Here is a 15,430-nt window from a genome sequence, read left to right as displayed (position 1 = left end):
AAAAATTTGTTCGAATTAATTAGTACTGGAAAGTAAATTACATCTTAATCTATTTAAAATGGAAATTACGATTTTTTTTTTTTTTTACTTAAAATTAATGTTTTCCTGTGAAAAGCCAATTAGCAATACATATGAGTCAATAAAAAAAGTGTCAAGGATGTAACAGGATTATTTTAATTCAAGTAGTTTATTTTTATGAGTAACCATACTGTCAATATAAAACGAAAAGTAAAAATAATACATTTAATTATTTCTAGTTTTCTTATGTTCTTGATTCGATATTATTGAGCATCATTGATTTAATGTGGCACAGAAATCAAATGCCAAAACACGGTGTTTGAAGGTTATGTTTACTAAAGTAACGTGATGTTAAAACGCTTGAATTATTTAGGTTAGGTGTTTTAGAAGTGTTTATGTGTGATTTTAAAATTTGTTTTATCTTTAGTCATGAAGACCGATTGGGACAAAGTACAACCTCCTCTTTCATCGTGTATTTTAAATGCTGTTAATGCACTCGGGTTTACGTCTATGACTCCAGTCCAAGCTAGTTGTATTCCGCTATTCCTTAAAAATAAAGATGTAGCTACTGAAGCAGTTACTGGAAGTGGTAAAACACTGGCATTTCTTATACCTTTGATAGAAATAATGAAAAGGAGAACTGATCCGTGGAAAAAACATGAAATTGGCGGCATAATTATTTCTCCTACACGTGAATTGGCATTGCAAACTTATGAAGTTTTACGTCATTTTTTGAAATATATTAACATTGGACTTAATTCTTTATTTGCAGTTGGAGGTAACAGTTTATCAGTAGATGTAGAAAACTTTAAGAAATTTGGTGCGAATATCTTGATAGGAACTCCTGGTCGCCTTGAAGATTTATTAGCCTGCAATCAAATAAATATGCCAATTGCTGTTAAATCTTTAGAAGTTTTAGTATTAGATGAAGCAGATAGATTGCTTGATTTGGGATTTGAAAAAACGCTTAACACTATATTTCAATACTTGCCACGTCAAAGACGTACAGGATTATTTTCAGCCACTCAAACCAAAGAAGTTGAGATTTTAATACGTGCTGGCCTGAGAAATCCTGTTATGATTGCTGTTAAACAAAAAAACGATCAGCAAGATAGCGTTTCTTTATCAACTCCTCTAACATTAAGCAATTACTATCTTATTGTAGAAGCTGATCAGAAATTTAAAACACTTATAAATTTTTTAAAGAAAGAAGGTTTTAGTAAAAAGTATATGCTATTTTTATCAACCTGTGCATGTGTTGAATATTTTACAGTATTGCTTAAAAATTTAGTTGGAATGAAACTGTATAGTATACATGGAAAAATGAAAGATGTTCGGTATAAAGTGTTTGACCAATTTAGATCTGCAAAAAGTGGATTGCTTGTATGTACAGATGTAATGGCTCGTGGTGTGGACATTCCTGAAGTAGATTGGGTAATTCAGTATGATCCACCCTCATCTGCTGCTCAGTTTGTACATCGTTGTGGTCGTACTGCACGGATAGGGAATTATGGATTTGCCCTTTTACTATTACTTCCAAGTGAAGAATCTTACCTAGACTTTATTCAACGAAATCAGAATACTGCTCTCTCTGAACTTCCTAAAACACACTTGCCAGTGAAACAAAATGATTACATTGAAAATATACAGAAATTACAGATACAAGATAGGGCTGTATTTGACAAAGGAAACAGGGCATTTGTATCATATATTTATGCTTATGGAAAACATGAATGCAATATTATTTTACGAGTTAAGGATCTTAATTTTGGAAAATTAGCCAAAGGATTTGGTTTACTGAGGCTACCAAAAATGCCAGAATTGAAAAATAAATGTATTTCAGATTTTACACCCTATGAGATTGATTTTAACACAATAAGCTACAAGGATAAACAGAAAGAAGTTGCAAGACAAGCTAAATTAAAATTATACAAAGAAACTGGTTCATGGCCTAATAAAACGAAATGTATAAAACGAGTTAACAGTATACCATGGTCAAAAAACAAACAAACAAAAGCAGAACGTCAAGAACGAAGACTTAAAAAGAAAGGATACAGAAAAAAGAAGGTTGAAGAAGGTAAACAAAAAACCAAAAGAAAAAAAAGAAAAATGTCAGAAACAGAGATCCAAGAACTACTAAAAGATGTTGCTCTTATAAAAAAATTCAAAAAGAAAAAAATTAGTGAAGAAGAATTTAATTGTGAATTAGGAATTGATTAGATATCTTTTGGCATTTTTGTAGAATTAATGTATCCCCAAAAATTATAGCTCATCTCATGTAAAGATAATAAATTTCATGTTAGGTAATATAAATAATTTCTGGTTCTTATTAAAATCTTGCTATGGATATTAATGAGATGCAAGAACTGAGGTTCCCGTTCTTTAACTAAACTGGTACATGTGTACCAATGATGCCATTCTTTCTGTATATTCATTACAAGAGATACGTGTATGTTATAAAAAAAATATAGGATGATTCATTCAATCAAATTAAGATATCATAGATCATAAAAATTTATTAAATTTTTGTTCTATGTTTTGCTGTGTTCGATGAGACTTCTTCCCCTTCCATACAATTAATAGCAAAGCTAAGTTTGATAAATATTATTACTTAAACTTTGCTTTTTAGAAAAATAAATTATGTAACTGTATTTTTATCTTAACATTTTTTTTTCTCTGTTAGAAAGATACGGTGTTCTTTATGATAGGTACTACATATAATAAAACAATACTTTATGTAAGTTTGGAAAAACTTAAGCACAAAAGATTTAATTCATTTAAAGGGTTAACTAACATAAATATATTTTTAAAACATATGTCCTGATGTTTTCAATGGATTTTGTGGCTTTAATTTTTCTTTAATCTCAATAACTCTGTTCATTTTAACTCTGTTTTTTTCTTTGCAACAACTACATTATTGGTAATAAAAAAAAATAAATAAAATGTGTTATTAGATTTTCAAAACATTTCTTAAAAAAATCACCACAGCTGTTTCGATTCACAGTAAGTTACCTTCTGCAGATGTTACAAACAGAAGCCTATTTGTTCGAACATTTGGATTTTCATGAATTAACAGCATCATTCGTTGATTACATTATTGGTAGCAATTTTTTTCCGTAGTTGAGTAGACGTGTTTTTTGGAATATAGTTAAAAGTGTCTGAGTTTTAATTTTTATGCATATATGCAGAATATGAAGGTTGTCATTAATGTTGATGGATTTGTGATTAGTATCAATTAGAAATAGATTGGAAATTGTTAACCGTGTTACTTTTAAGTGATAGTGGGTTTCTGAGACCTCATTTATCTTTGTCAGTCCATTTGACCATTGCAGAACATTTTACAATTTGAGTAATTCGGTTTTTTATTCCAGAAGCATTACGTTTATTTGGTGATTATATTGAATTTGTTTATTCTGAAAGCTGCATTGTATTATTTACTGGTTTCTCTAAATCTTTGTTTATGTTGTTTAATTTCCTTTTTTGTATTGTTTATTTTGTGTCTGAATGTGTCTGTTAACATTATGAAATATTTAATGCACAAGTACTAACAAACTGAGAGAATAGAAACCCAACACACTTTTCTATCGCTCTCTTAATCTATGTAAGTTAAAAAAAAAAACTGCCAGCAGTAACATCTGCTGACACCAGAGAGATAACTGTAGCATAATTCACACTAATGGCTGTGTGAGCAACTGAAAGTCAGTTGTAACTTGAAAAAATATGTATACATCATATAATACTGAATGTTACAGAAACATTATTTGCTACTGAAACAGTCCATCTCTGTAGTTAATTCATTATTTTAAATATGTTTAATATTAGATTGTTTTTTCACATTATTTTATTTATGTTTTTTTAATATTGAAGCAAATTTCATTATTAAACAAAAACTATTATTGTTTTTAATTTATATGTATTTATGTTCATGCTATTTCCTAATTATAATTTTAAAAATGTATTCTTGATAGTTCATTTGATGAAATGTAAATATACATTTATAAGTGTAAATATTTATTGTATATGATAAAAAGTAATATTAATTAAAAAAAAATATGTACATAAAATGTTCTTAGTTTACTTATTACAGTAGAATAAAATATAATTTTACAGGATTAATGTGTTATTAAACTAAATTATTTTTTATTTACCCACATGCTTCAGTTTCTTCACAAACTATCTTAATTTCTTACCTTGTAAGAAGTTTATTTTTAGGGTATTAATTTTTATCTTAGTAATTTTTTTTAGTGCATTCAATGTAAATAAATACAAACAAATTTTTGAAGATGAGATGGCAGCAGCTCTTGCAGATATTTTAAACTAATATATAGCTGAGATTGAAATCAATGATTATAAAGTTAATCCTGTATAATATTTTTGAATAAAATATCAAAGATGCCATGAAAAAAATATTCGGTGCAATTTTATATATATTTTTTTCTTTTGGACTGCTGGATCCAAATAAAAATATGCATTCAGAAATCCATAAATCCATGAATGTTCATGTATGTATTTCATTTAAATTTATCTTAGTGATGTAATCATTTTTATAAAAAAACTAGCTGACGCGGCAATGCTGTATATATATATATATTACAAATGAAAGTTTGATAAAACATTAAAAAACTGAACATCACAAAATTTTAACTTTCCGTCGTCCAATCTTCACCCCTTCCCCTCTTTCACAAAAGTATTTCTTTTCATGTAACTAATATATATTCTGAATATGAATCAAATCAGATCATAAATACAATGTTTGGGATATCTCAACCCCCAGCGCCACCCAGTGGGTCTATTTTTTGCTAAAATATTTCTTTTCACATAACTAATACATATTCTAAATGTGAGCCAAATCGCACCATAAATACAATTTTTTGATATATCTTTACTCCTGCACCACCTAGCGGGTCCAAACTAATTCAGAAACCTTCATGGGCACACACATCATGACTCACCAAAGTTTTATCGTAATTGGATGAATGAATGTTATAGGAACTAATACGGGACAAACACATTCCATTTTTATATACATATATATATATAAAAGATAAATGTTAATATTAACAAAATATTTATAAATCTTTGTTGATGAAATACTGTGCAATATGAAAAGCTTCAACAAGAAAATAAAAAGGATATCATATAATGTAGAATCATAATTCTCAGTAAGCAATATTTAAAAATGATCATCTTTTACGGTCTAAAAAGCTGAATTGATTTTCATAAATTTAGTATGTTTTAAAGTCAACCTAAAAGTACCAACAGTTCTTTCTTGAAGAGGGTTTTGGTTTTGGTACATGCTTCCATATACTGTACCTGTAGTTTGTTTATGTATATATATTTACAAGATCATATGAGTAAAGGAAAATGATTCTAGAACTTGAAATAAGGAAAAATTTCAATACAAAGTTCTGTCTGGAAATGCTTTGTTATTGAGTACGGATAGTAAAAAATTTCATAAAATGGGATCATAGTGAAATTTGTAAGGCATTACATAGAGGGTTATTACATCACATTTTTCTTGATTGTTTCTTATTTTAAAATAAAATTAAACAGGTCTCAGAACTGTTTCCTGTAGTTTTTATCATATCCAAAGTAAATCTTTGGGAAAAGGGAAAGTATTCTTTCCCTTTTTTGTAAATATTACACACCAGTTTGTATAATGTATCAATTGCTTCCTCACCTGCACTGCGCAGTAATTCTGCAGGTCTATTCCAGGACCCTTTATGCCATGCTCTCTTAAATTCAGATCTCAGTATTGTTTCTCCCCTTTCATACTCTTCAACTTCCTCTTCTTACTCAATAACACCATTTTTAATTCATTTCCTCCGTATAACTCTTCAATATATTCTACCCACCTATCGACTTTTCCTTTCGTAGTATAAATCGGTGTACCATCTTTGTTTAACACATTATTAAATTTTTATTTATGTACCACAAAAGTTTCCTTAACTTTCCTGTTTGCTCCATCTATTTTACCCATGGTCATTTCTCTTTCCACTTCTGAACACTTTTCTTTAATCCACTCTTCTTTCGCTAGTTTGCACTTCCTGTTTATAGTATTTCGTAATTGTTGATAGTTCCTTTTACTTTCTTCATCACTAGCATTCTTATATTTTCTACATTCATCCATCAGCTGCAATATATCCTCTGAATTCCAAGGTTTTCTGCCAGTTCTCTTTGTTCCACCTAAGGTCGCTTCTGCTGATTTAAGAATTTCCTTTTTAACATTCTCCCATTCTTCTACATTTTCTACCTTATCTTTTTTACTCAGACTTCTTGCGATGTTCTCCTCAAAAATCTTCTTTATCTCCTCTTCCTCAAGCTTCTCTAAATTCCACCGATTCATCTGACACCTTTTCTTCAGAATTTTAAACACCAATCTACATTTCATTATCAGTAAATTATGGTCGCTATCAATGTCTGCTCCAGAGTAAGCTTTGACGAGTTGTATTCTAAATCTTTGCTTAACCATTATAATCTATCTTAGATTATAGGCGAAAAACGATTGATCGTTATCATCGCCCGGAAAATAAATAAATAAAAGTAAAAGTAATTAAAACTTAAAACTACTATCACAGTAAGCAAAATCCGGAATGGGTGTAAAAGGCCCATTCTCGGATAACAAAAACACTAACATGTAACTTAAAACTATGTTAAAAACTATCATATTAAAACTAAATAAAACTTAAAACTAAAAAAAGAGATAAAACGTACAACTAATATCACAAAAATCTTACAACTAATATCACAGACGAATTTAAAAAACTTAAACATAAAAAAAACCCAAATAAAACAACAAAATATGAATATATATATATATAAAACAAAATTCAGATAGGGAGTGTAAAAGGCTCGCTACTCGGATAACAAAAACAATACATAGGACTAGAGTAATTAAATTTTTTCTATTAACCCTATACTACGCAAAAACAGAAACATTCGGTCTAAAACCTCTTTATCATTACACAAGATACCACGGATGTTTCTGGGTAGTTTAAATTTACGACGCAATGCCGCATAACATATGCAGTCCACGAGTATGTGGCGCACAGTCACGCGGCAGTTGCATAGAGGTGGTTGTCCTCTTGTAAACAAGTACTCGTGTGTCCTAACCGCAATCGACAGAGAACTACTTCCTCACGCCGGGGTTTTCTGTATGAGGAGTCCCATGGTAACACAGAATCTTTAATATGACGGAGTTTATTATAAATGGTAGCCGTCCAATCACCTTGCCACCTTGCTCTTAATAATTGTTTTACATAATTAATGAAATCAGAAGTAGCAACTCGGGTGGTGAAAGGAGGCTGGTTACATGCTTCTTTGGCAGCGGAATCTGCATGTTCATTACCTGGAATCCCTACGTGGCTAGGGACCCAGCAAAAACTTAATTCTGTGTTGCGATATTTCAACTCAGCGATTGCGTTGTAAATTTCAATGACGATAGGATGTTTAGAATAAAAGTTTTTTAAGGCTTGGAGAGCACTACACGAGTCACTGCAAATAAGAATTTTTCTATATTTAGGGTTAATGATGTTTAGAGCCTTATTTATAGCGTATAGTTAAGCGGTAAACACACTCGTAATACCGGGTAGACCAAACATATAAGTTCTCTGATTGACAACAAATGCACACCCAACTGTATCGTTTTGTTTCGATCCATCAGTGTATACAACCGCGTCTGGTTTCATCTTGGAGAGAACACACTGAAACATTTGCTGAAAGATAATAGATGGTGTTGATTGTTTATTGTATGTAGTCAGGTCAAAATTAAAATTTATGAGGTTTATTCTCCATGGAGGATATGAGCAAGGATACATAGGAAAAAATGACGGTGTGTCAACATTTATATGCTGCAGCAGACGCCAGGTACGCACACCTACAGGTGCAGTACGACGTGGATGGTCCTCATACTTTCCTAGATTAGGATTTCTAAAGACCGAGTCAAGAACCGGGTGATTTGGCTGTCCTCTGAGACGAGAAAAATAAGATAATAAGAGCTGGTCTCGTCTATCCCAAAGTGATGGTTCACCACAGTCTACAAGTAAGCTTGCGACAGGACTTGATCTAAACGCGCCTGTGGCAAGCCGAAGGAAAGCATGATGTACACTATCCAGCATTTTAAGCACGGTTTGACGAGCTGAAGAGTAGGCGACACAACCATAATCTAAACGGGAGCGAACAAAGGAATAGTAAAAACGTATCATACATGACCTATCGGCTCCCCAGTTGGTGTTAGTAAGGACTCGCATCATATCTAGAAGTTTGGAACATTTTGTTTTCAATTCTTTTAAATGTTTGACCCAAGTAAGACGGCTATCAAAAAATAAACCTTAAAACCTGACGTAAGTAGAGATAGCAATAGTCTCTCCGTTCAGAAATATTTGCGGAATAGAAGGGTTTCGTAGCCGAGAAAAAACTACACATTTTTTTTTTCGGATGAAAATGTGAAACCAGTAATCCTGGACCAAGCTTCAAGGTGAGATATAGTGTTCTGCAGTAGTCTCTCTGCTGTAGGTGCTGAACGGCTTGCAATGTAGATAGCAAAGTCGTCAGCAAATAGAGAGCATGAGACAGGAGCCTGAACACATTTGGTAATATCGTTTATGGCTACAGAGAATAAGGTGGCACTTAATACACTACCTTGGGGCACTCCATTCTCCAAGATAACACTATCTGAGAGCGAATCATCCACACGAACACGAGCCGTTCGGTGATTTAAGAATCCCCGGATAAAAGCAAGCATATTGCCCTTGATTCCCCATTCTTTGAGAGTGTTAAGAATACCACGTCGCCAGGCTGTGTCATACGCCTTTTTTATATCGAAGAAGATAGCGACGAGGTGCTGCCGATTTAGGAAAGCGTTTTGTATGGCTGTTTCTAGTGACACTAAATGGTCAATAGAAGATCGTCCTTGTCGAAAACCACACTGTTCTGGAGATAGAAAGCCATGTTTCTCCAAGTACCATGTAAGTCTGCGGTTTACCATTCTCTCCATTATTTTACACAAAACCCTTGTCAACGAAATAGGGCGGTAGCTTGAGGGGTTCGTTTGGTCTTTACCAGGTTTTAGTACTGGTATAATAAATGCTTCTGACCAGCAGGGTGGGAAGACTTGTTCGGAGAATAAACCGTTGAAAATATTCAAAAGTTGTTGTAGTGCCGAATTAGGAAGGTATGAAAGCATGGATAGGCGAATGTTGTCCGGTCCAGGGGAAGTGTCCCGTGAGTTTTTAAGTGCATGTAACAATTCTTTAAATACGAATGGAGTGTTTAATTCACCAACCGAGTCACCAATGTTTAACGATAATACTTCTATTTGTATCTTGTAACGTTGAAAATCGTTATTATATGATGAGGTGAGAGACACCGAGCGGAAAGATTTTCCTAGACTATTTGCCACTTCCGAGGATGATGAAAGGAGTTCTCCTTCATCAATAAGACCAAGAATAGATTGTTTCGGTGATCCGAAAATTGTACGAATTTTCTTCCATACAGTAGACGTGGGAGTAGTGCGTGAGATAGTGCTCACGTATTTCGTCCATGAATTCCTCTTAGCGTCCAAGAATACTCGACGGCACACCGCTCTAGCCCTGCGGTATAAATTTAGATGTTCTGTTGTAGGCCTACGATTAAATTTACGTAGTGCCTGCCGTCGATTCCTAATAGCATTTTTGCAATCATCGTTCCACCATGGAACGAAAGGACGTCTAGGATTACCCGATGTTTGTGGGATATATCTGTTGGCATTCTCAAGTATCATGGACGTAAAAGAAGAATACTGGTCGAGGATGTTCGCTCCATCGTCATACTAAGATTGGAATGCTTTATGGTATCCGTTCCAATCTGCCTTTTCAACAATCCATCTCCGTGGCCTTCTTTTAATCTCGCAGTCTACACCGAAACCAATAATAATTGGTCTATGATCACTGCCGTGAAAGTCATCACAAACCGACCAATTAAAATGAGGGAGCACATTCGGTGAGCATATGGAAAGATCAAGGTTAGATACAGTACCAGTTGATAAGGACATGAATGTGTGTGATCCATTATTCAGTAGGCAAAGGTCAAAATCTTGTCTCAATCTGTTTATCATATTTCCTCGAGTGGAGCAGAAGGTTGAGCCCCAGGAAATATGATGGGCATTGAAGTCTCTATTAACGATGGAGATGGTATTTGTGTGAGGAGATTTGAGACATCTAAAGCACTGAACTCAGTGTTCGGTGAGAGATACAGATTGCAGATATGCAATTTGAAGGGAATAGAGACCTTTACTGCAATAGCAGGAATGACAGTGATTAGTTGAATTCTTGTAGCTGACACCCCATTCTTCATGAAAATCGCTACTCCACCACTCTCCCTACTGTCTACTAGGCAGTTGTATCTCTCACAGAAGTATCCTCTGAGTGTAATTCGGTCATGTTGTAGAAGGTGAGTTTCTTGGAAACACATGATTAGTGGATCATGTGTGTGCGCTAGTACTCTAATATCTTCAATGCGGGACCGAATACCTCTAACATTCCACTGAATAATGTTCATAAGTGTAAAAAAAAAATAAAAAAATAAATTTCGGAAATTATATAAAAATTAGTTGTACGTGATTCGGTTTTTCTTTTTTGTATTTTTTATTTTAAAGAACTCCGATGCCCTAGGGTCGGGTGGTTCTTCAACCATATCCTCCAGTAAATGAGGTGATGGTGGAGGAGATTTATTTGAATGGGATGCTGCAGTTAACATCCCAGAGGTGGTGGTTATGTGGGTTCCCTTTCCGGGGAGCTTATTAGGTGGCTTACTGCCAGCTGTGATAGTCGCTACTCGTGCTGGTACGACTTTGGGAGCAGGAACTTTCGTGTGTATTACATTGTTGGATTCACTTACTGCGACGAAAGACGTTTTCTTCATCTTTGTCAGCTCTGAGATAGTGGCTGTAAGTGAAGCTACTTGATCAGAAAGCATCTGAACAAGTTTTTTAAGCTCATTGCAGGATCCGCACTGCTGATTATTAACATTTGTAGGAATTTGTTTAGATGTAGCGGTGGCAAAAGATACATCTGGTTTAACCAGGTTCCGTGAATTATTTAACTTTTTGTATTCTCTTCGTGCGGCCGGGAAAGATAACTTTTGCTCCGTACAGATTTTGAGAATTGCCTTTTCTTCTTTAAAGATTGGGCAATCTCGGGAGCGGGCTGTATGTGGACCACTGCAGTTTGCGCATTTTTCACTTTCTTCGCAGTTAGTGTCATTGTGACCTTCTTTAGCACATCGAGCACAGATCTCAGTTTTTGTACAAGATGTTGTAGTGTGACCAAAACCTTGGCATCTGAAACATCGCCGTGGGTTGGGTATGAATGGTCGTACCCGAACCGAGAGGTAACCCACTTTAATCTTTTCTGGTGGAACAGGGAGATTAAATGTTAATGTAAGAGACGGTGTCGGTTCTTCTGTTCCGTTCTGCCGTTTCATAATATGTTTCACTTCAACAACATCTTGGTGGCAAAGCTCGTCAACTATTTCATTGATATGTATATCTAAGAGGTCTCGATAAAAAATTACACCCCTGCTCGTATTTAAAGTTTTGTGGCTTTCAGCACTTATATTTATACCACCCATATTACAGAGACGTAAGATTGATCGACTTTGTTCGTCGTTGAATGTTTCAACCAGAATCGATCCGTCGCGTAATTTCCTGATGTTCTTCGGGGAGCCACTTGCACCTGTTACAGTTTTATTTATTAGGAAAGGTGAAACCTTTTGGAGGGAGCCACCTTACGGACTATTTCGGAGAACAATGAATCGAATATTTTTAAGGTTCAAGTCTAAAGATTTGTAGTTCTCTTCCATAGGACTTTTATCCTCGTCAGACAAAGCTGATCGAGGTCTCATCGCAAGACTTAATTTAGTGGTTTTTTCAGATGGACCACCAACCATCTTGGGATTAATTATAGGATCAGAAATTTTGGTCCCACGAGTACCGGCGAAAAATGGACCACTCCAGCAGAGCGCACGCGTACTGGAGCTAGAGCTAAGTACAACTGGGTTCGCCCTGGTGCCCAGAGGACATCGTTTAAGACTCACTACGTAGAGCCATTCACCCATCGGCACGATTTGTTCCCACCTTGGGTTACGGTTGCGTTTCGTAAGATGTCGCAACACCACCGAGTGTTAATGTAAGAAATATCAGTGTAGGATGTTGTTGTGTAATTGTGTATGTTGTAATTTATGTAGTGTTCTTGGTGTAGTATATGTGTATAATGTAAAGTGTTCTGCAGCTCACTGTATAGTGGGAAGAATAGCTGCAGAGGCTAGGCCCATGGGGACGCCAACCCCCAAAGTCTTAAAGAATAAGACTCCCCGTCGGGGATATAATCTATCTGATACCTTGCAGTATCGCCTGGCATTTTCCATGTGTATATTCTTCTATTATGATTTTTAAACTGGGTGTTGGCAATAAATAAATTATATTTCTTGCAACACTCTCTCTTTCTAAGTCGGTCCCCTCTTTCATTCTTTTGCCCAGCCCGTATTCACCCACTATATTTCCTTCCTTGCCTTTTCCAATGCTTACATTCCAATCTCCAACTATTATTAAATTTTCATCCCCTTTTATGTGTTTAATTACTTTCTCAATTTCTTCATATACACACTCTACCTCACTATCATCATGGACACTTGTAGGCATAGACATTATAACAATCACTGTCGGTTTAGGTTTTGATTTTATCCTTATTACAATGATTCTATTGCTATGCATTTTGAAATACTCTTCTCTCGTCCCTATCTTCTTGTTCATAATGAAACTTACTCATGCCTGCCCATTATTTGAAGCCGAGTTAATTATTCTAAAATCATCTAAGCAAAAGTCGTTTTCCTCTTCCCATTGAAACTCACTAATTCCTACTACATCTTCATTTATCCTGTCCATCTCCCTCTTTAAATTTTCTAACTTACCAACCTTTTTTAGACTTCTAACATTCCACGCTCCGACTCGTAGAATGTTATTTTTTAATTTTCTGGTAACCCCTTCCTTAGTAATCCCCACCCAGAGATCCGAACAGGGGATTAGTTTACCTCCAGAATATTTTACCAAGGAAGGCGCCTCCATCTTTGTTACATTAAAATGCAGAGTTACATTTTCTTGGAAAAAAGCAGCTGTAGTTTTCCATTGCTTTCAACTGCGCAAAAAAGGAAAAAAACAATTGCTACCAATAGCTAAATGATTCTAGTCTGTAATTATAACCATTTCCCAAATAGCAATGCCAATAATCATTTTACAATTTTACACTCAGCTGCATATTTCAACTGATCAACTAACAAAATCATTCTCAATACATTTTCATCTGACCTGCTAGAGTAAGAAAAAAACTATAAGTCATCTCATATTGAAGCAGTATTGCAAATTAGTAATTTAACTTTCCCTGTATATTGTACTGTACCCTGATGCTGAATCCCCTAAAACAAAAGCAACTCAAAATGAGGTCCATCTTTATATTTTATGACTTTTGAAAATATTGCTGAGGAATTCTATATCATATAAGATTAGATTTTTTATAATTGTTTACTATTAACTTAAAACCACCATCAATATGCTTACAAAAAGGCTACTAATATTTTTAAATAGTTAATGTTCAAATAACATAATATTTTTTTGAGTTTTAAAAAATGATAATGCATTTATCTGGTTTATATGTAAGCGTCTTATTTTTATATCTTGTTGTGTATGTACAGTAGTAAGCAAATTAATCCGAATAAGGGTATTTTTTATGCTGCAGCTACACTGATTGATCACACCCATTCTTTCAGTTGTCTGTGTAATGTGAGGTTATTTAGCAATTTTCATGCTATAAAAATGTGTTTTTTGATAGTTTATTTCATTGTTTATTACAAAATCATTTTTTCATATTTTTTCGTTCTGTAAGTCTTGAATTAATAATAATGGAAATAACTCCAAGAAAGCATTCAAAAATTGTTTCTCTTCCTGAACATACCAGTATGACACAACAAATAACTTCTGAGTGTGGAATGGACTAGGAAGAGTGAATGCTATTTTAAAACAATTAAAAAGAAACTGGTTCCTTTTAACCTCATAGGAAAGGCAAATGTGGCTGTAAAAAAAACTACAACACAGGATTGGATATTAGTGAGATAAAGTATACTTCATCCAGAATTACCTGCTGTGGATTTAAATCAAGAATTAGCAGCCAGTGGAACAGATTTACAAGTGACAACTGTTAGACACCGACTTCTTGCAGCTGGGCAAAAACCTTGTTGGCCAGCTAAAAAGCAGCTTTTAATACCTGCAATATGCAAAAAAAGGTTCTTGTGGACCAAAGCATATGTTAACTGAACCAAATAAGACTAGAAAAATGCCATGTTCTATGATCAGACACATTTTTATGGTCAGGGGAAAAGGGTTCCATACGTTAGAAAAGCATCAGATGAAAATACATCACCGGCTCATATCCAAAAATCAGTTAAACATCCCCAGAAAAAAATGTTTTGGGATTTTTTAATATCTGAAGGCCCTTGTACGTTACTTCCAATAGATAATATATTGAAAAATGAGGGATATATTAAGATTTTGAAGGAAAGGGTTGTGACACCTTCAAAACAAATTCCCACAAGGCAATTTAGTACTCCAATAAGATTTGGCATCATGCCATACTGACATAAAAGTGGACAAACCTTTTGAAGAATGAAACTAAAGTGCTCTCATGGCCAGGCAACTACCCAGACTTCAAACCAATTGAAAATATTTGGGCAACTCAAAAATGAATTATCCACAAAATATGACATCATTAAAGCAATAATATCAGTATGGTTTGATGATGAAGAAATCAAAGGAATGTGTAGTACAGTTGTTGAATCGATACCAAATCATATAGAAGTGATTGAGAATAAAGGATATTAATTATTAAATATTCACAAATTGTACAGGTATGATTTTTTTCTAAATAAAGTTACTTCTTATTAAATAACATTTTTGTTGGATTAATTTGCACGCTACTGTGTGTGTGACATGATGTTTTGAAAGGAAAAGTCAAAAAATAAATTTATACAATTTGATGACTGTATAAGTGTGTAAAAATATAACCTGTGTAAAGCAAAGGCAAATCTAATGGGGAGTATAGAGGACAAATATCACATGAAGGACAATAAATTTTTGTTTTTAGAAATAAACACAAGTGTACATTCAGAATCAGATAACATTTATTTGGATTATATGTTTGCTATACAAGTACCAAAAAAAAAAACTACAAAAACAATCGTACTTATAAAATATATAATTTAATTTTTGGAAGCTAATGTTATTACAATTGAGTATTAATTATTCATTTTGCATACATTATCTTTTACATTTCTTGTTCTGGTAAATAGTGTAAAATAAGAGAATCCAGCTCAAAAATATACAGTAATG

At 33.9% G+C, this 15,430-nt stretch overlaps 1 protein-coding gene across 1 annotated transcript; it reads left to right on the top strand.

Annotated features, from left to right (window-relative positions):
• The first annotated feature begins 141 nt into the window (after window positions 1-141).
• Window positions 142-3,982, top strand: LOC142325377 (ATP-dependent RNA helicase DDX55). The gene has a single exon (XM_075367075.1). It carries the CDS (start codon window positions 448-450, stop codon window positions 2,236-2,238), a length of 1,791 nt encoding a protein of 596 aa, XP_075223190.1. The 5' UTR covers window positions 142-447; the 3' UTR covers window positions 2,239-3,982.
• Window positions 3,983-15,430: the final 11,448 nt, after the last annotated feature.

Source organism: Lycorma delicatula, chromosome 5 (assembly GCF_047948215.1).
Source record: "Lycorma delicatula isolate Av1 chromosome 5, ASM4794821v1, whole genome shotgun sequence".
Lineage (NCBI taxonomy): Eukaryota > Metazoa > Arthropoda > Insecta > Hemiptera > Fulgoridae > Lycorma > Lycorma delicatula.
The sequence above is the reverse complement of the archived record's forward strand: the minus strand, read 5'-3'. Positions and strand labels throughout refer to the sequence as shown.

What these genes read in the sequence shown, in the direction of transcription:
- LOC142325377 (XM_075367075.1), top strand. Translation starts at nt 448, where the DNA reads ATGAAGACCGATTGGGACAAAGTACAACCTCCTCTTTCATCGTGTATT.